General features: G+C 36.8%; 1 protein-coding gene across 1 annotated transcript; it reads right to left on the reverse strand.

Annotated features, from left to right (window-relative positions):
• Positions 1-2,353: 2,353 nt before the first annotated feature.
• On the reverse strand, positions 2,354-3,986 carry LOC122060235 (ethylene-responsive transcription factor 3-like). Its single transcript, XM_042623429.1, has one exon. The coding sequence runs from the start codon at positions 3,591-3,593 to the stop codon at positions 2,838-2,840; it is 756 nt and encodes a 251-aa protein (XP_042479363.1). The 5' UTR covers positions 3,594-3,986; the 3' UTR covers positions 2,354-2,837.
• Between the last annotated feature and the right edge of the window lie 19,066 nt (positions 3,987-23,052).

Below are 23,052 nucleotides of genomic sequence, written 5' to 3' on the forward strand. Positions count from 1 at the left end.
CACCACCACCACCACCAATTTATCAAAAAAAAAAAGCCCCCAACCGAATATCTCATGGTGTATAGCCATGAGCCTACAACCCTACTTGAGCCAGTTCGGACCCGGTCCACTTTTTTCTTGATCCACCCTTTAAGGAGTTAATTTAGAACAGAACATAAAAACATAATCAAATTTAAAACCGGCTATTCATAACTGAATCGAATCAAAACGAAAAATTTGGTTCATTCAGGTAGCCAAACCAAATAATGAAAATTGATCCGGTTTTGTTTTTTAAAAAAGTGAAATTTCGTTTGGTTAAGATCAATTTCACTTTTAGACTAAAATATTGATTTGAACCAAGTCAAACCAAATAAAGTGTAAACCATATAAATCCGAACCTAGACCATACCAAACCCAACAATCACAAGAGTCACGTGTCTTTGTTAATGTGTGAAAACCTTGAGCAACACCCTACCCTCGCCTCTGGATGGGGACCCCTCTTCTAGCTCTAGCGTGCATCCCATCCATTGAATGTGAGTTGGCGTGCTGGAAAGGATGGGTCTTCAACCTCCACCTTGTCTTATAATCCAATGCCAAAAAATAAACTAGTCTGCATTAGCATAATAGGGACCAGCCAGCTGATCCATCCGTGGGTTTTAATGGGTTCGTGGGTGCTTCGGGCTCTAGTGTGGGTTGCTCAGATGGGTAGGGCAAATTAAGGATTGTGTAAATAAAATCATGGTCTCAGGTTCAATTCACAACTTGTGCATCAATCTCCCCAAAGATCAGCCAAGGTGCCAACTTTGCTATAAAACTGGCTAAGAGAACATGTAACATTAGCACAACATGATCCTCTAATGGTAAAGTCATACAAAGGATAATAGAGAGTGCGAACAAGAATCCAAATCTAAATAGCTGAGACTGAAAAAAAATTATCTCCAATTAATTGGGCGCCCAATTAATGATACAAGGATCATAAGGACGTGGAATACATGTCCAAGGCCCTCCCTGCCTTTGGATTATAAATTGAAACTAAGTGGCAAGATTGGTGTTAAACCTAAAATTAGTGGGGACCGATTAAACCCAACCCGGCCCAACCGATTGATGCCCCTAATGAAAGGTTCACAGCTTCAGTTTCTTCCATATTGTACCCTAAAAACTAAATTGAGACCAAACCAAAAAACAGAACCGAACTGATTGAAACCCTTGACCCTCTTTATCTTCTTTCAACTTCAGGTTAGGTCACAAATCTGTTGATCCCCTTACAAAAGGACCCCAGCTGAACCCCCAAGGGATCTTGATCGTTGAGTATTGACCAGTTCTTACCATTAATAACCACCACCCCCACAAAAAAAAAGTAAATAGGCAGAAAGATAAACACGCAGAGTAGCAGACACAAGAATGCCAGAGCCAGGAAGCAGCAGAAGACGCAGGCAGTAGCAGCACCACTACCACCAAATCAGTCACATGGGCATCAGTGACCTTCCTCACCTGTACAGATTACAGATCATACACAAAATCGCTTGAAGTGATAATTAGTGATAATTCTATGGCCTATGCCACCACCACCGCCATCACCATCACCAGGATGGTTTTGATCCATGTGAAGTTCCTCTCAATTAACAAGAAGGCCAGCACCAATGCACCATCCCAGACGCATAAGCTACAACCCATTTCGCATATTTTGCAAGGAAGCGACAACGCATCTCATGGGAATACCTACTAAACAATCTAATACTTAAAGCCATAGTTAACAGCCACAGAACATGAACACCCACCACCACCGCCATGTGCAATAAATGGTTGCTTATCAAAAACCCTATCTAGGTGTCTACATATCCACGGAATCTGGATTCTTAACCTGGCAATCTCTGCCATGGACTCACGATTCATGCACATGGATTACATACACTCATGAAAGAGAAGAAAAGGACTGAAAACAATTTTTTTATTTTTTTAAAGAAAGAAATAGAGTTCTGGGTTTGGGTTTAAAGGATCCTGAATCTGGTCCCCTGTTCTTACCTTTTCTACAGATTACAGAAGGACAAATAGTGTAGCTCCAGAATCCCCAGTTGTTTTAGGTCCTGATTTCCTGAGATGTTCTGCTCAAATGGGCTGTGGAGACATGGAAGAAGGAAGGTAAGGGAAGGGAAGCAATGTGGTCCACAAAAATGAATTTACCCAGAACTCCTTTATTAACAAAACAGAAGGAACAAAAGATTTAATTGCAGACCAATACAAAAACTTCTCTCGATTCCGTCGTTCTTCTTCTTCTCATGTCATCTAATCAAATTTACAATCAAGATAATACATAGCAAGTAGTAATACACCTGATGATGAAGCAGAAAGAGAAGGCGAAAAAAAGATCAAGAACTTGAGATTTCAATTTCTCTTTCTCATCATTGAATTAGATTTTTCTCTTTTTTCTTTTGTACAATAAAAAAGATGGGTAAGATTCAACAGATCAAGCGGGACCAAAACTCCATGCCAGATCCGATCTTCCCCCACCATGACCTAACGTCAACAATACAGACCAGGATTTCAAGCCCATGAAGTTGAAGAAAGCCCCAGATCGGAGAAGCTCATACACTAATAATTCACAAAATCTAGCAAAGAAAAAGTTGGGCAAAAATCGAAAAAAGGGAAAGGAGTAAGGGGGGAGGGGAACCCAATCCTGATCAACCCCAACCAAGCGAACGATTCATTGGCAAGATAGACTATTATCTCATTCCCATCTCTCTATTAAGTGTAAGATAAGAGAGACAAATCAGCAGAGCTGGGAAAAAAAAAAAAAAAAGAAGAAATGAGAGAAAGAATTGGAGCAGACCCAGATGATGCAGAGTCCTCAGACGCATCAATCAGAGGCATAAAGCCGTGCTCTGGAAATCGTCACCGGCGACGTCAACGTCATCCAAGGGCAGGAAATTGAGATCGAAAGGCAAGAGTCTGCGGAAGGAGGAGGCGATATCACCATCGTCAATAACCGATGAAGACGAATCACAGTCGCTGTGGCAATCATCAGGGAGGACAGAAGGTGAGGGAATGTGCCGCCGGCGGTGTCGCGACCTGGCAGCAGCAACCGGAGTCGGAGTGGACGAACACAACTTGGGCCCGCTGAAGGACTCGACGGTGCTGCTTAGACTGCTAGTCGTAGGCCTCTGAGGCGGCGGAGGTTGTTGATGCTGGTGGTGCAGCTGGGGGTGGGGAGGGTAGTTAAGGTCGTTGGGGCTGTTGTATTGAAACCCAAGGGAAGGGTGGAGATGGGGAGCCCCAGCAGAAGCAGGAGGAGGGTGACGAGGAAGAGGAGGGGTTGAAGAGAGAGGATCGAGAGGAAAGTTGGTCTTAGCCTTTGGGCCACGGAGGGTGAGGGCGGCAGCATCGTAGGCACGAGCGGCGTCTTCGGCGGAATCAAAGGTACCAAGCCAAACACGTGTCTTCTTCCAAGGGTCTCTGATCTCCGCTGCGAATCTACCCCACGGTCTCTTCCGTACTCCTCTGAATCTCGTCTCCTTCACGATGTTTCTCGCCCCTCCTCCCCCTGATCCAATATTCACCGCCGCCGCTGTCGCCGCCGCCGTTGCTGTTGCCGCTGCGGTTCCTCTCCCTCTCCGCATGGCCTCGGCAAATGGCGCCGGTGAGATCGCAAGATATGCGAACAAGTTGACTACTGAAAAGAGGTTAAATCTGCACCTCAGATCCTCAGGATGAGATCTTAACAACGATGAATGATATGTTCATATATACAAAATTAGATCACGAACAAGAAGATCGAAAAGAAGAAGAGGATAGATATGGTGGGAGGGAGGAAGAGAGGTGAAGAGAGACGGAGAAGACGAGAAGAAGAGGCGGTTGGGGGAAAGTTGAAGCCTCTGCAGGAGAGGTTGGGGGGAAGGGTCGCGTTGGGTTGGCTGAAGAGGTTTTGAGGGGGAATCGGTGCCTTGAAATGTGGCCTCCACCCTCTTAACAAATCTCTCTCTCTCTCTCTCTCTCTCTCTCTCTCTCTCGATTTCTCTACCCTCTCACGCCCCCACAAACCGACTTGATTACTTCTATGTTCGCTTTCTTTCTTTTTTTGTTTGGTATATTTTCAAATCATTAAATGACTAAAATACCCTTACTCTTTTTTTTTTTTTTCTTCTTCTTTATTTCTCCTGCTTTTTTTAATATTCTTTGGTTACTATTCGATGAGAAGCCCTTGTCTTGGAACAATCATGTTCATGTTTCAATTAATCATGTCTCATGATTCAATTAACCTTCATTGCATGGTCTAGTGTGTCAAGATTTTTAACCTTTAATTATCAAGAATAATTTCGACAAAAGAAAAAATATTTGGTTAGTCACACTTACACCTAAACCCATTAGGTCTAGTCTATGACCATTTCCAATGTCTCTCCTGTATCTTCTTAAGATGGGGAATTTACCATCACTCCCCTACACTTTGTTTATATTTATTGAAATTTTCTTATTTTTTATTTTTTTACTAATACTTCTCTTTTTTTTATTTTTACATCTCTTTCTTTCATGTTCTTTTTAAATACCCAGATTACCCTTTATTTTCACTTGTAATCTATTACATTTTTTTTCAAATTGATTAGTTTAAAACATGATTTGAACAAAACCACTTACAAGTTTTTATCTCATCCAATCATCAAACATATTGACACAGTTGGTGTGTCTTTAAAAATATTATTTATTTATTATTATTTTTTTTTATTTCGTCTCATCCAATCATCAGGGATGTTGTTTATTTATTTATTATTATTATTTTTACCTCATCCATCATCACAAATTTAACAATCTATTTTTTTACCAGTATTAAATTGGTATTGATCTCACCCAATCTAAGGATTAAAAAAATTAAAAAATGCGTGGTACCCGATTGAAACATTTGATACCGATATAGATATAGATCAGATGCAAAATTATTATTTTTTTAATTTACAATATCCTTGATGATTGGATGAGACAAAACTTGTTAGTGGTTTGGTTCAAACCATGTTTTAAACCAATCAATTTGAAAATTGTGTAATAGGTTACAAGTGAAAAAGAAGGGTAATTTAAGTATTTAAAAAGAACAGGGGAGAAGGAGATGTAAAAATAAAAAAGAAAGAGAGCATCAGTAAAAAATTAAAAGGTATGAGAGTTTTAGTAAATGTAGACTAAGTGTAGGGAAGTGATGGTACATTCCCCTCTTGAGACTTCACATATCAGGAATTCACATAACTCTTATGGAGAAAAGGTTTCAACTAGGCATATAAGTTGATGAGACTATTTAGAACTTGTAAGCTCAATTTGATTGTTTTCTATCTTATTTGTAAAGATTTCCACAAAGATCCTACCTCTCGGATAATTAGGGTTAGATAGGAGCCTCCAACCCAAATGGAGGAAAGAGGCCAAATTACATCTAAATCCTAAACCTCCGAGAGATTTTGGCCTCCCAAGCGATTAGAGAAAATTTGTGAGGATCCTTTGTTTCCTTCTTCCAAAATTGGAATTAATATTATCTAATTTACTACATAATATAGAAATTTGGGGAATAGATACAGGACATAAGATAGATAGGTATGGAACTAAGAACAGAAATAACGAGAGTGGCACGCCCTGCACAAGAGAAGGAAGAGGTACCTTCCACGAAGCCAATTGAACTAGGAACAAAAGACATCATTGTTTAAGTATAATGTCCAATGATTGCCTTCATATATATATATATATATATATATAGAGAGAGAGAGAGAGAGAGAGAGAGAGAGAGAGAGAGAGAGAAGTATCCATTTGGGGACTTTTACTTTCCTTCTTTTGGCTAAACGTACTAATGCTAATTTTGGTTTTTACAATGAGATGTATAAGTTTTTTATTTAACAAAACTTATGGCAAGTTAATAGAAGGGTTCTATTTTCTATGTGTTTTGATGAAGTATCTAAAAATATTAATTTGAGGGGGTTTAGAAGTAAATTATCATCTAAACCAAGCAAATTAGTAGATGATGATTGAACATATCCACAAAATTTTAGTACCAACAGAGATGTCACTTGTAAGATGTTCAATAGTCTGAAAAAATTTTGTCAATAATTTTGTTAATATTATTTTTATAAATAAATGGCAACTTAACATTCTATGTTGAACATGTATTCTGTATGACATCTTATCCCCTCCCTCCCAAAAGGGAAAAAAACACATACACACACACAAAATAATGATTTAACATTCTAAATGCCACATATATGGAAAATTTCTTGGATAGATAATATGTTACATGGAGAGGGATAGCTACGATATCAGAGTACAATTGCCCACCAATGAGGGAAACTAAACACAAATTGAGAGAGAAGAAGAAGAAGAAGAAGAAGAAGAAGAAGAAGAAGAAGAAGAAGAAGAAGAAGAAGAAGAAGAAGAAGAAGAAGAAGAAGAAGATGGAGATGATGGTTTACAGCTGGATATGAGAGGGCAAGCATAGAAATCTATACACTAGTGTCATGACAATCTTTTCCTCCATGTAATATATGGAGGTTCATCGCATTTGTATGGTTCATCATATATAACAATTTGTGGTTTATATATAACAATTTGTGGTTTTTCTTTTATTTCAAAGGGCATTGTTAGCTTAAACACTCAATAGATAATTATACATTTTAAAAAAAAATCATAATTTTATAGTACTTGACGACAATTTAAATTGGTTTAATATTTATTTCATGATTAGATGATGGCACAAACAATATGTAAGAAATGGTTATCAAGTGAGTCCCTATATAAATAGAGATATCTTACCCTAGTATACATTCATATATATCTCGTTTTCCATTTTAAATCAAGTATAAATTATAGTTGAAATTTTGAATGTTCCAATATAGGACTTTACTTACTCTAAGAATTTCCAACTACTTGAGTTATATACACTACCAATAAAATTAGGTTACACATGTTAGGAACTTGGGTAGAACTCAACCTAAGAAAAAAATAATAATAATAAATAGCCATTACGGAGAGGGTGCTCAAGTACCTATAAGTCTCTACATCGAGCTACCTACTTCTAATGTGGGATTATTATTTTCATCTATCGTGTGGAACCCTAACAATCTTCCCCTCCACACTGGAGTCACTAAAATTTTCCACTTGGTTCCCACGCCCTAGCCCTGCCAAACATTGACTCTAATACTACTTGTGAGGGACTTGGGTAGAACTCATCCTCGAAAGCTAGCAAAAAAAAAAAAAAAAAAAAAAAAGCTAACCATTAAAGAGAGGATGCCCAAATATCTATAAGTTTTCACATCATGCTACTCACTTTTGATGTGAGATTATTATTTTCTCCTACTGCATGATATATTGAATATGTCAATAGATTGCAATATACTACAAAAAAAAAAGGACAACGTGGGCCATTATTTATTTTGGATTATCTAAATGATACATTTATAAGTGTATTTAAAATTCGATACATTCTTTTAATTGTCCCTTCAAAATTTTTTGAAGTTAAGGATATAAAAGAATTTTCAAAGATAACTTGAAAATGACTTATCATTACAAAATTATTAAAAGTTGTCATTACGTTGCACATTATTTTATGGGAAAAGGACAGGTATACTAGTGTAACACCTAGGAATAAGGTATACTAGTGAGATTTTAACCGTTGGATGAAACATTAAAAATCTGATCTGTTCATGTGACGAGGTCTTACAAAACATGTTCAATACTGTCGCTCCATAGTACTACTCCCCAATCAGCCCCTTTTCCTGCTAGTGTGCTCGGAGCATCACCATCGCCGACAATGACCCTTTCTCCAGCCAATGTGCTCGGAGCATCATCACCAAGTTCAAAAGTTCTTGCAAATCGATAAGAAAAGAATAAAAAAAAAAAAATTGTTGCCAGAGAAATGGCTCCTCCAGAGAAGATAGTCCGATGGGATCCTGGGACTAAACCACCGCAGTATGGGTTGGTTTCGCTGTATTTCAATCAGATTATATCGCCGGAGTTTCTTTACAGAGGGAAAAGGTTGGGTTTGGGCTAGTGGATTATGAGAATCAGTTGCAGAACTTGCAGGCACAGAGAAAGAAGTATCTAATGTCAACCGCCGTGAATCCGTATGCGTACACAGGCTGGGAAGATGGTTACATGTTCAAAAGACCGAATGAGCGTAACCAGATGGTGGTCTCGAATGTCGTCTGCCAGGTGTGTTCGGCTGCGAATGGAAGTCCTACAGATTTCCATTGGTGTGTGTATGACACGGTCACTATGGGGTTTCGATCGCCGGCCGGTCCCGTTGCAAGGCCAACCAAAGGTCATCGCTATGGTTATGTCTTTTATCCTAATTATTTGGTTTTTAAGGTTTAACTGAGTTGTGTATAGAGAGGTACTGACTACAGAGAAAACATGACAAGGGGTAAAGGAATTTCTTTCCCGCATTTTGGGTATGTTGTAGAGGCAAAGGCATACGACTGCAAATCGGTGGAAGAAAGGGAAAAAACCTATCGCCGATGTACACACCGCTCTCTGCAAATCAATAGAAAGAAAGGGGAAAAAGAAAAACAACTGTTGTCTGCAAGTTCATGAGAAAACAACTCCTGTTGCGGGAGTTGTGTGAGCTCCCTTCCCTCCTCCTCCTCTGGCCATGGTTCTCTCTCCCTCTTTCCTCCTGCATATGATAATTTATCTCCACTACATTCTTTCTCATACTCTGCTTCGATTTGAGAAAACTAAAACATATCCAACCAGAGCTCGCTTTCTCCGTCTGATCTGGTAAAAGATCTCACCAAAGTTCGCTTTCTCCGACTAGATCCAGTAAAATGAATTTTTTTCCGATGAGAAGAGAGAGAAAGAGAAAGAGAAAAGGCTTTGCGACCGTGGATTGTAAATTTGTGTATCTTCTTTCCATCCAATGGTTCAATTCAAGTTGATCAAATCCTACGGTCAAAATCCCGCTAGCATTCCTAATTTATAGGTACTACGTTAGTATACCTATCCCTCTCCCTTGTTTTATTACATTTATTTCTTTCTTTATTTCTTTTGTGCAAATATTATTACATTTCTGAAATAACAGTAGTCACCCTCATTAGAAAAAATGTTATATCAAAAGGATAAAAAAGTAAGATTACAAATTTTTTAACACCGCAATTAGAAAGTCCTATTTTAAAACTTCAGTTTTTACTCCAGTTCTACTCAAATTTCTAACATAAACAAAAATTATCTATTTCCTTACCATCTCCTATGAACCAATTGGTTCAGCTAGTTAAGTCTACGGCCTATAATTGCCAAGACATAGAATTGAATCCAACCTTAATATTAGTCATGTTTAGTTAAAATAAAAATAAATCATAAAAAGAGAACTTTAATTGAGGATTGGGTTGAAAGTAAAATTGATGTAAAAAGATATAAAAACTTGTGGATTCAATAATATAAAGGAGGTAGAAAGTGAGAAAAATTTGCCATAATTTGGTTGAAAAGTAATGTAAAATTTAGTTTCATATTTAATATTTTTTAATCAATTTTATAATTATCTTAGAAATGATTAAAACTATTTTCATTTTAACTTTGTTGAAATTTTACTTCATTTAACTCCAATTGTAACCAAAAAAGATCTTCATATATATACTATACACCTTTTTTATTGGATCAAATATGATAAAAGTTGGGGATATTTTGGTAAATAAGAGGAGAGTATGAGGGTTTGGGGGGGGGATGTTGAGGATATTTTGGTAATTGGGGGGTGTGTATGAGGATTGAGGAAAGAGGATTGTAGGCAGAGCATGTGAGGAAGTGATCAGGAATACATTAACACCTATTTTCCCATTAAAATATATATGCATGAGTCACTTTGTATGAAAAAATGCAAACTTGTGGCTGGCACCGTGGGGCGGGGCGGGTTGCCTACTTCCCTTGCCCACGAGGATTGCTACCCCTGAGAAATTTTGGAAACTAGAAGACAAAACTTTTGAGAAAAGAAAAAAACGTTTTGGTTGCCTAATTCTATCGTCTAAAAGGTCTTTTGTTCACATATAAAGTTTTATGTTTAACAGTATTCGCTACAAGATTAACTTCTTTTACATCCACGATGAATAAGAATATGTTCATTGTAGGAGATCTAGGTCACTCAAGGGGAAATAGAGGTGAGATTTCCGACTATTCAATTGCATTGTGGACCTCACCATGCAATCAAGGGAAATCATGTCCTTTGTTATATTGCAAAACAAAGCATTGAGAAACCAAAAGAAAGTCAATCTTGATCAAAGATTCAAAGTACTAGTAAAAGGGGAAGGGCTAGCTCCTCTACTGCACACAATAGGTGGCAGCTTAGATCCAATGTCTTAGAGCGCCTCAAAGCGTCCGCCCATGTGTTGGGTTATGTGACAAGATGTTTTAGGGTGTTGGATCTGAACTGCTGCCTCTTGTACGCAATAGAGGAGCTTGATCCTAGTAAGTGAGCATAGACATACATATGTATGATTGCCAATACATGAGAGTAAATGATAGGATTTTTTCACCCGAAAAATGATTGGATTTTTATCTAATAATTTACATGTGATATTTCCAGACCATCTCGGAGGTGCCCAATGGTTAGATTTGTCATCGAACCATTTCATTTGATGGACCAAGATCCTCTCTCACATGCATCCGACAGCTAAAAGGCAAATAAGGTGTGTTGATTGCTGCCAATCGTCAATTACATGTTGGGATAGCTGGCGTACTAGAAAGGATCCAGGTCCTTTATGTGATGGCATTAAGTGTCTAGACCTCCCTTAACCAATCTACCAACTAGAGAATTTTTTGACTTAAAAAAAAAGAAGAAAAAAATGCAGACTTATCCAGAAAAAATAAATTCCTCGGGCCTGCTAGTAGATAGAAGATTTCTATTAACTTAATTGTTCACCAAATGCATCAACAGTTATCTTCATTTTTTATTTTGATAAAAATGAAATACTAACAGTTTTACCACATATTAAAAAATATATATATATATATATATATATTATAATAATAATAATAAAAGAAGGGGATTCTGATCCCTCAAATCATGTGTATTAAAATTCATTACCTTCCTTAGATTATTTTTATATGTATAAAGCCTTTCTTAGAATATAATGCTTGTCGTGGAAGCAGCTATAGAGAAACTAATTCCAATTTCGATTTTGATTCTGATTCTGATTCAGGTTCTGATTTTGATCCCTCAAACCATGTGTAAAACACATTAATTAGGCCATTACCTTCCGTGGATAGAGTGTTTGTCTTAGAATAAGGCATTGGAAAATCAAGAAAGAAAAGATCAGCATTGGAGTGACTAGATAAATTGATTGATCAAGGATATGCTCTCCAGCTCTCAAATATTCTCAGGATTAAAAGTCTTATTAAAAGAAAAAAAAAATGGGGAGAAGGGGGTGGGGGGGGGGGGAATTAATTAAAATAGAAAAATACTTTCATATGAATAAATTATACACTTATTCTGTAATGACTTGCTTTTAAAATTAATGAACCATATAAATATTTCTGCTCTGTCTCATCATCTCAGTTAGTTCTATAATTTTAAGATTAAAATCTCATCATCTTAATGGATGGCCAATCGGCCATCAAATGAATGCTAATAATCCATCATGCGGACCTTGTAGACCACTTTGCATGTGGTCCCCGTCTAATGGTCCCACCCTTCTTCCCCACCCCCACCCCTTTCCAAAAAAAATCTTTTATCGTTTGATTTTACATCCCACACCTTACATAGATAGCTTCTACATGCCACAATGCCAACTGATCCCATCAAGATCAGATCAGGCCAGGCAACCAACCAAAATATTAACAATAAAGTAGAAGAATGGCCGGTAAAAGAAAAATGAAAGGGAATCACACTTATAGAACACAAAAATTTACATAGTTTATACGTCGATTATGTCCACAGCTGAATGATAAATTAAAGCTTCAACTATTCTAACTAGGAAATTACAAAAACATTAATTTACACTTTTTTATGAAATAATACTCTATATTTTGTGTTTTGCGTATTATAATGTAGGGAAACCTTAATCTCCAAGAGTCTAAAATTGCTATCAATATAAATAGGACTCCTAAAAATTCAGGTTGGGGGCTTTTGTCTTGAACTCTTGATACCTGGAGCCTCTCCGATGCCCCAGTGTGCCCAACATGCATCAGATGATTGGCAATATTCGGGCATGCACCTCTGGATGTTGGGTGTACTCTGGACACACTAACGCACTTGTGAGGATCTGATTGCTGCTTTGAACCCCTGATCAATAGGACTCCTGCCCTTAATCCCTAACCCCTTCATTGGTGAGTGGGATCGTCGATATTAGGGAAGAGTGACTGATATACTTCTTGGGTTAAACTGATGTCGGACTTCACCAATATAACAAGAGCTAAGAAAGAAAAGAAAATGGGACAAAATTTTCCATCCACAATAAATAGGCAGTATCACAAGCACAAAGGTATGTAATGACCGATGTACTCCTCCTAAGGCGAGACCATGTGTGAGGGTGGAATCTTCTCTCACAAATAGAAAACATTACCTCAAAAAAAATATCTGGAGGAGTTGACATACTATAGCTGCTTCGTTCTTGGAGGGTTATTTGTTTCTTTTCTTTGAGGCTTTGTTTGGTAGTTAGGAGAAGAAAAGGAATGAAATGATAAAAAAAAAAAATTCTAAAAAAGAGAAAAATATTTATATATATATATATATATATATGTTTAGTTACCATTAAAGAAAAGAAAAAAAAAAAGCAAAGAATTTTTTTTGTATTTTCTTACGTTTTTAATAATATATATATATTTTTTTATAATAAAAAAAATAATCATCATTTTAAATGTGAACTTGAAAAGTAAAAACGAATCTTCCATTGGTTTAAAACATATTAAGCACAATGATTTATTTTTTCTTTCTTTCTTTTCTCGGCTACTAATCAAAACCTGAATGTAATAGATGATTTCCATTTCATCCGGAAAAAAAATTTAGTCGGTTTCCCTCAACACTTTTTGGACGGCTCTACCTCTGCTTTCTCATTTCTTTTCACTAAGGCAAGAGGAGGATATAAACGTCATTAGATATCAATATCTTGCCCCTCTACGAACGATATTAATTATTTTTTCTCGATCGTCGACCATGTTATGGGGGCCCACCATGGACTGACTCGCCAGACACTGTCTACGCAGGCCAAAGCCCACACGGACCCTATTGACCCTACAGATTATAGGTGAAAGAACACTAATACCCTCAAGATAAAGAAGGGCTATGAGAAGGCCCATAACTGGTATGGGCCCACTTCCCGACACTGCAGGCCATTCTTGTCTCTGGCCTTAGCTCATATCGCGTAGTTCGAGACCCGGGTCAACCGGCATCAATAAGTCCCCCGGTCACCACCTACTAGCCACAAATAATAATTAAATAAATAAAAAGGGCAAAACAGGTAAAAAAGAAAAGTAGAGATAGAGAGAGAAGCAAGCAAAGAAAAGCAAAGGCCCTGTAAGTCTCTGCAATGAGGCAGCCGTCTCTGACCAGTGGGGAACTTTACAATATGTGACTAATCTCTGCCACACATGGTACCCCTTCATCAATAAAAAACTGACACGTGTTCATTTTTTAAAATTAAACCCTCTTTGTCTTTCTCGAAGCTCTTGACGGATGGTCCGACGACGTGATCGCGTGCGCCGTGTTACTTTAACCGTCTGTTCGGTGAGTGGGACCTACTTAATGATGTGGACAGTATAATTAAAACAAAAAAGGGGGTGTCACGGAGGGTGTGTGTCACCAAGCGAAAAAAAAAAAATCCTCCGCCGGCCGCCGGTGTGGCCGTGCGGCGAGGATCCGATGGCCGATATGGCATCGGGGCATATGCCAATGTCATCTTGGCCATCGGATCCTCACCGCACGGAGGCACCCGCGGCAGAAGAAGAATGTCCCCGTCACCAAGTGGGGGATGATGGGGGTTTGCTTTGGGGCCAAGGAGAGGTTAGGTCAGTGCGCAACACGCATCTTTCTTTGCCGCTTTGGCTTTTAATCTTTGCCATAAGATATATAAGAGGGCATACGGCACGGCACGTCAATGGCTGCTGCTGCTATGTGGATGCAATGAGCTCAGCCTCTTAGAGTCCCCACGGCTTCCACCTTCCATTAGAAACCAAACATGGTTTCAGAAATTGGAATGGAAATTGGTGGATGAAGTTTATTTGAATTGAAATAGCTGATTTTTTTTTTAATGTGATATTCATAATGTGGGGCAGACATGGACCCATAAAGAGGGATGTCAAAATCTACCTTGAAGCAATGAAATTGAAATCGATATGAGTTTACTTGATCGTGCTTCAGGCTGAGGTTTTGTGAGATAGAATCAAATCGGACTGCATCGAGGTAGAACACAACCATAAAAATGATGCAGAAAGTAATAAAAAAACAAGAACAAACAATGCACACAGGTTTAAGAGATTCAGTAAGATTTCCTAAGTCCTCGGTGAGATGAGATTCTACTTCACTATCAATGAAGAATAGAGTTATAGTATTCATCATCACACCTCTCAAAATTGTTTATAAAGAAAGTAACTATCGCTACAAATATATAGCAGAAAACCCTAATACCGAAAAATACAAAAATGTCGACCACCATTCTCTTAGGGGGCTCTACAATAGTACTCACTGGATTAATCTACGATGGAATACAAGACATCGTACAATAACAAACGAAACCAATACGACATTGAATCGATTTTAAAATAAATCCAAACCGATATAACTTGATAAGAAATCAACACCAATCTGAAAGTCATACTTTTGGATATATTTTCATGGTAAATTAAAACAAAAAAGAAGCCAAATCAAAACATTGTACCTTTATAGGATCATGTTTTGATTTCACTTATTTTCACACCAAAATTGTTGAAATTGCATCAAAATCCATCCAGGCCAACCGATTGACATCCCTAGGGCAGACAAAGGTAGCAGGGACCCAATGGGCTCACTTATGTATTATTACTTTAAAGGGGGCAAGGGGTCGGGGTAAGAGGGAACGCAGATATAACGTCTCCTTAGACTTATGCTAGTCCTCCATTGCTAGCTATTACCGCTACACTAGAAGCGCATACCCCCATCATTTTGATTATATTTAGATTTATTTTTTTATATATAAATAATAGAATAAAATCAATAAAACTTACTTATTGTATTAAAATCTATTAGTCTTTTGAATAATAATAAATAAATAAAAAAGCATAAATTTACTAAAATCGTTTTTCATATTTTTTTATTTCAAATTTTAAGTTTAGGGTTCTAGTTGATTCCGGCCGATTTTGATCTAATTCTAATCAGAATAAAACCAACCCTATATCCAATTCCATATTTTTAAACCTGGACACCTAAAGAAATGAATAAAAATATATTCACTAGATCCAAATTTGATTGTTGTCTGGAATTGGAGTCACAATAGGGACCAAGTGTAGGCAATGGTATGTGCTATGGTCAATCCCAAGCTTTTCTATTTGTTTTTTATTTCATTTTCGGCTTTTATTTATATCGAAATCAGTCAATTCAAATTGGAATCCATCTCTATTAGGAAAAAAAAAAAAAGGTTTCGACATTTTGATCTGATTGGGATTTGATAAAAAAAGATCCCATACCTGAAACTTTTTTTTTACAAAAATCAAAACTAAAAATGATGCTAAAGAGCGTTTTTTTTTAGTTAACCAAAGTGTTCGGACCAGCTTACGCACATCTCGACTAATCCTTGGGAAGACTAGCGCAACAAGTCAACAACCCACCGCCATGGTCTTCGAACACCTTATGCGCACCTCGACTAATCTTCGGGAAAACTGACACAATAAGTCATTGCCATGATGTTTCTATTCACACAATCCCTAATCCGTCCTAATCATCTGAGTAATCCGAATGGATTACTAAAGAGAGCTTCATTCTGTATGTTTAAACATTTATTTTCTTTTGGATAGAAGTTTTTAAACTTTAGTATCTTACACTAATCTTTATTCTTTATGGAATTTTCTTGTCTAACATTCCAAGGGTTTAGAAACCTAGAATCAGAATCCAAATTAATCATGATCAATTTTGATATGATCCATCGATTTAATCATACAAAGTCAGTCTGGAATCAACCCACAAAATGCCTTAATCCTAGATTTCAAACAAGAATTGATAGAGCTCATGGTTTAAGTTCACAGTATCGGACCACTATAAATACCGATTGGTATTGGTTAGGATGATATAGTTTTGCCCTAATTTTTATTTAACATTTGATCCTTTTTTATATTTTTTACCCTCGGTCTATACCGTTACGTCCATCGATTCAAATTGGTCAATATAGTCAATCCAAGAGTGATACCTCAAACCATGATCGAGCCAATTCAACCAATATCAAGATCGGCTTATAAGGACATACTCGATGCATGAGTCTCCCGCATGTGTGAGGTCCAGGGACGAGAACTAAGTAGCCTTACCTTGAGAATGTCAAGGGATTGTTTTGACCACTTAACCACAAGGTCGCAACATTTCGTACATTACTTGATCTGATCCCTTTTTTTTCTTTTTTCTTTTTTTAAAACATGTATCTATTAAATCATGACCTGACAGTCAATTCTCCCCTAAAGCACCGGGTCATCCGATGACCTAATTGACCTGTTCTAAACGTAAAGGTATGGGATCCTGATCCTCTACAATGATTTCGCATATAATCTCTCTCCAATTAGACACATACATGCGACCCAATACTTAAAGGCACACAATCCCAAATATACATTTGTTTGATTGAAGAATTGTTGGAGAAGATACCAATCCAAAGGATTGTCCAGTCCATCCATGATGGAGTACACCATGTTTGTGATTTGATTTGATGTGTTTCAATCTGCCACATGATTTTAAGTATTGATATCAAATTCGCCATATCATTTGATTTTTTTTTTTTTTTTTTTGCCCCAATTACCCATTAGATATTAATGAGATTAGTGTCTGATTTCTAAAGTCTCCATCACCAATAGACTCAATGACACTCACTGAAAACCTCCCAAATGCAAAGAAATTGAGACCATTTCAAATTGATGGTCGATCATTAATGATCATTGATATTTGAATAAGAATTCAATTTCTCTCAATTAATTCATGGTGAGGAGAGAATCTCTATGATTGAAAAGAAATTTTTATTTTTTTCTATAATTTTTTGGGGATTGATTCATTGGTCGGTACTCCATTTACGTTTAGGCGCATTCTAGGTAGAGTACTTCACAAGAATCAAGGTAGTTTTGATGATTTGTAAAATAGACGGCAGGTTTTATTTCATTTCTATGATCTACCACTCCATGAAACTCATTAGTTGGTCTGCCAACTTTTTTTTCTTCCAATTTTTCTCATGCCAAAATTTTCTTAGTTTCTTTGATTTGAGGTTAAACATATTGAATTTTCTTAACTTTAGTATCTTATTTGTGATTTTTTTTTTTTTTTTCGGTAGGATATTTATGAATGTTCAAAACACCTTTCCTATCAGCCCAATTAAAGGATCAAATCTCTTGAATTAAAAGTTCTCTCTTTACGTGATTATGTGAGTGAAAAGAAGAAATATTCTTTTTCCCAAGAGAAAAATGAAGATATCAAAATTTTTTTTGGAGGTGGGGGTAGATCCGGTACGTTTCCAACAACTGATGTTCCAATGAGCATCTAACGATTTTGCCAATAGTCAACACATGGATTCTGATAAATCCAACGACTAAACAACTTCAACCTGTCTTTCCTCTTGCTAAACGATTGCGATTGAAGCTCCGCTGGAGACGACCCTGAAGTTCTTCAAATCTGCTGGTGCTCACCGACTCCAATGCCGAGGAAGTTAGGGTTTTAGAATGTATCAAGAGTGAAAGAGGGGAAAATAGAAGGAGAAGAGTCTGAGATCGGGTTTCAAATCCTCATTCATCGCCCTTTGCAATCATTTTTTTTTTTTTTGATAGATAGGGAGGGAAGTAGGTAACAACCAAGAGGCTTGAACTCAAGACCTCTTGGTGAGCATGAGAATTTTGCACACCACAGCTCACCAACTACATTAAGTAGTTGTTGTTCCTTTTGCAATTGTTTAGCGAGAGGATAGACAGATCCATTCAGTCGTTGGATTTGTCAGAGTCCACATGTCGACCATCGGAAAAATCGTTGGATGCTTGTTGGAGACGAACTGGATCAGAGTGGGTGGGGGGATAATAAGATCCGTAAATTGTCTGTGCACAGATTCTTTCACATGCTTAGAGACAAAAACGGTGGATCCCAAAATCTCTCTCTCCTCCAAAACCACCTACTTATAATTCTAGCTATCCCGCCATCCGGGCATTGGAGGGAACCCTTTCCCTTTAGAAATATAACTGATGTACACAACTCTTGGCAATTTGTGAGCACCAGCATTGGTAGATCGCCTTACAGGCAATAGCGTCAATTAGGTGTGGGGCTCTTCTATGGCACAACAAGGTGTTGGGCGTACTTGGACAGCTAGGAGCACTTTTGGGTGCACACTCATGTTCTGGGTGCATGCCCGAGTGCTCTTGGCCGTCACGCCGGGCTGTAGAGGAGTCGGATCCATTAATTGGTGGCTTTGGATAAGTCTAGGATACCAGACCATGGGTGTAAATTGGTTCGGTTTTGATTTATCAGTTCCGTTAAACCGGTCAAGGAAGCTGATAGCCCAATTATCCTCTTAACTCTAGTGCAGACCCCCATTGTAGATAAATACAAGATTAATGAATGAAGCTGACTCACTTCTGTGTAAAATTAACTCACATATTCTGCACTTATGATGTGTCTTCATTTCTTGCCAAATTATTTCCTCAGAGGTGTAGAACCAGTCAAGGCCAAACAGAAACCGGCCCGACCAACCTGTTTGACATTCCTAATCAAGACAAGATCTCCATAGGAAATTCTTAATTTTGAAAGGATTTGATCGGTGGCCCATATCTTCATTCCTGTATAAACTCAAAAAGGAATTAGATAAGATAGGCATGGGCAATGACCTAGTCAAATAAATGACAAATAAGACTAGATTTTATTTATGGGTTTTACTATCATGATTGATCAAATGAGAAACCAAAATATATAAATACAATCAACCAAGGATTAAGGCTTTTGAAGTTGGACCAAGTTCTCCTTCATGTAAGGTGAAGAGAGAATCTCTTTACCAATGGTGATGTAATGTTATGCTTGAAATAGTTTCATCATTAATTCTTATCGGCTCCCTATTGTTCATGTTTCGAAATACTCTTTGTTATGTTTATCTCGAATTCTTGACCTGTTCTGACCTATTTTGATGGCAACCCGAATGAGATTTTTCCTAAGGCCAATAGGCCCAAACCCATCACTGATCTCATATAGGGGTACACCCCCCTAGTACGGTATGACCCAACCAATCACAACCCGTTGGATCGACCCAACTTGGAGTATATATGTGTGTGTGTGTCAAGGATTAAAGTATCGGTATCGATCGTCGTATCGGTCGGTCAAAATTAAGATACGTATCGGAGGGTATCGTATCGTATCGGAGATACGCTAAGATACGCTAAAGATACGCACATAAATGGATAGGGAACATATTTTTATACACTTTTGCATAAAAAAAATAGTTAAAAAAAGCTATATATAACATGTAGAATGCATAAATACTTAAGTAGAGGGTATCGTATTGATAAACAAATATATTGAGTTGAAAATGTTCAAAATGATGAGGTTTGAGCTTCTTACAGTTTTTTCTTTTCTCATTGTCATTGCCACTGTGATGAGTGCCGTGAAGAGTGTTGTGGTGGTTCAAATTCTTGGCTAGGACCTTCTTCTTCAATAGGAGCAACTACGATGATATTCTGCACTTGTCGAATATAGGCACAATATTTACCCCAGTCGAAATATTTATGGTAGTGGGTCTCCCATTCATTGTAGAAAAATTAAATTTTTTTTTATAGAAGTTGTAGATTAAATGTTTTTAAAAAACATATAAAAAATCAACAAAGTGTGGACCAATATATTTGAGTAGATCTGAGAAATAAAAAAAAAAATTTTGAAACCCTCACTTTTTTGGGAAAAAAATGTGGGTTTCATTTGAAATCATGTATTTAGTAATTATAAGTTATGACATTATTTTTAAGAGTTGAATGAACTAAATTTTCTAAAAAAAAATTTTTTTGAGGGATTTTTTTTTTTTTTAAATTAATTTCGGAATAAAAAAATTAAAAAAATATTTTTTTTTGAGAAAAATCAAAATTTTCCATGGAAGTTGTAGAACACTTGTTTTTACATAACATATAAAAAATCTAGAAAACTGTTGGTGAGAGTGTGAAGTGTTTGTTTCAAACAACAAAAAATTTACACTTAAGTAACTGTATAGTACCGATACAGTACGATACGGCTCGATACTGCACGATACCTTCGATACGTACCGATACGTACCGATACTCTCAGGAATTTTCAGATTTTCAAAAGTTTGTATCGTAGAGTATCGTACGTATCGGTATCGATACGGTACGGCACGATACGATACGTACGATACGCCGATACACAAAAAGAGGCTCAAAATTTTCCGTAGCGTATCGGTATGTATCGTGCCGATGCCTACCGATACGGATTCGTATCTGCCGATATGGCACGATATGCACCGATACTTAAAACCATGGTGTGTGTACTATTGTCTCGTTATGTAAGCGAGTGAGATTTGGGGATTTTTGTGTTAGGGTTTCTGGGCGAGAGTTTCTTGCTGTGATTTTGGTGTTTTTGAGAGATTTCCATTGTGACTTTTCTTTTAACAAAATGAATCATCTTCTTTTCTTCCAAGGATATAGCACACCACATCAGTGTGTGAATCTCGTTAAATCTCTGTTTTGTATGAATTTGTTTTGTTTCTCATTGATGTTTACTGTAATACTCTTTTCTAGTTGGTATAGATGAAGAAATTCTCTATTCACCGTGGATGGAAAGAAACTGAGTCATTTGAAGTTTTTGTGTTACAAAACCACAAGTCTTCCCACATATCAATACTTGAGAGTCAGAGACATCACTAATTATCCATCCTATATAATGTGCTCTTCCAAGCCCTAGAGGGATTACTACCAGTTATGCTTTTAACAAGTCTGAATTGACATGAGATAGACCTTTGGTTACTCTTGCACGGAAAGAGAAAGAGTTAGGGTTGATTAATGTCAGATCTTAGAATTAGGCATACTAGCAACAACTGACTTAATCAAAATCTCTATCCCAGCTAAAGACAATAGTTTCTCTTTCCATCCATTATATTATTTAAAGTTTTGTCCATGAAATGGAAGAAAGTTTCAAACTTTGATTTACTAAACCCAATAGGTAAACCAAAGTATCTAAATTTACATTTGGTTTCAACATAGCTAAAAGATATTTTTCTCTTAATTTTTTTTTTTGGTAGAAAAGATATTTTGCTCTTTGCTTGTGAGTCTCCATGCATGCTTTTTTACTGAAAATTTAGGTTTGATTGGCAAAATTAATGGCCTGTCCAGAAGCCTTAGAATAGGCATCAATGATCCTTCTCTAGAACCTCATTTCAGCTTCATTTAACTTGCAAGAAAATCAGACTACCATTAAAAAAATGAATTAGTCAAGGTTGGCAATATTCTCACATAGAATGAACAAAAAGGGACAGAGGGTACCTTGCCTAAGATCCCTAGTAGGCAAAACATCACCATATTGCATGACTAGTTGAATAAAATTTTCACTGAAATAATAGCCATTCAGAACCCTTTTAAGAAAGTCCCAATTTACTCTATCAAAGGCTTTCTACATATCTAGTTTCAGGGCTCTTTCCCTTTTCTCATGCTTAATGAAATGAAAAACAGTTATTATAAGATCAAGTTTTCCTCCACCGAAACCAATGGTCGTGTGATGTTATGACTGATCTTTAAAATTATTATTAACTCTCACCACTTATTGTCGACGGTCCTAACTATCCTTCTCCAATCTAATCAAAAGGTCAAATCAAATGACCAAAAAGAATCTCTCTTCACCATAGATGGATGGAAACTGATCCAGAAGTATATCATATATCTCAGATATTCCTATCATAAACAGTAGCATTTTGAGTGAGATCAATTTTTACTAGCCAAAATCTGTTTCAATGAGTGTGGGTGAGATTAGCTGAAGAACATCTCCCATTCCATCAGTTGCCCTATTTACGTGCCAAGTTTCTGTCCAAACAGAATTTGCCAAATGCCAAAAAAAAAAATTAGGTACTATAAGAATATAAATTAAAATATATATATATAGATGCATTATAATACATAGGAAGGTATTTGATTGAGTTTTAATTTTGATTTTGATTTTTCTTTTTTGAGTAGGAATTAAGTTGTGAAATTTTACATATGACTAATCTAAGCCTAGCCCTCTTTATTCAACAACCAAAATTCCCGCAGCATCATCTTACATGTGGCTCAAAATATTATACCATCATGATAAGTTTATCATAGTTGGGCCTTAAAAAATGAAATAATCCCATTTTATGATTTAAATGTAAATTTAATTTTTTTTTAAATGGGAAAAGAATGGCACGCAGGTGTTCAGATATACGTTGTATCACAGTCTCTCTCATCTCTCATCTCTCATCATTAATACCATGAGCCCCTATTGTACATTCCAACATCCATCAAAAGTGACATTTTCTCTTGAACGTATAGATACCGCAACTCAAAAAGATTTTGAGTTAATGATACTTTTATTTTTATTTTTTTGCTAACGCGTAACAATGGGTATTCAGGCATGACCCTTGGATTTTGAGTCCTGTGTGACTCATACCAAGTTCGTTGCTCACCAATTCGGCTAACCCTTGGATTGAGTTAATGATACTGTAACAATTGCAACATGCTAAGGTTAAATGGACCATTTAATGATCACCGCTTGAAGTTCTCTTACCCTCAAACTTTAGGCATTCATTCATCACACCACCCTATCTAAATAGAGCTAACAAAAAGGCCAATAAAGGATGCAATCAAATTATGGGGTTATTTAAAGCTAGTATGCAATAAAAAAAATATAAGACTAAAAAATAAGTGAAGGGTAAGAAATGGAACTAATAAAAAAATCAATACAAGATAGGCTAGGTAGTTCCACTGAACTAC

Source organism: Macadamia integrifolia, chromosome 13, assembly GCF_013358625.1.
Source record: "Macadamia integrifolia cultivar HAES 741 chromosome 13, SCU_Mint_v3, whole genome shotgun sequence".
NCBI lineage: Eukaryota > Viridiplantae > Streptophyta > Magnoliopsida > Proteales > Proteaceae > Macadamia > Macadamia integrifolia.

Coding starts and splice junctions, on each gene's coding strand:
- LOC122060235 (XM_042623429.1), bottom strand. CDS start 3,593: ATGCGGAGAGGGAGAGGAACCGCAGCGGCAACAGCAACGGCGGCGGCG.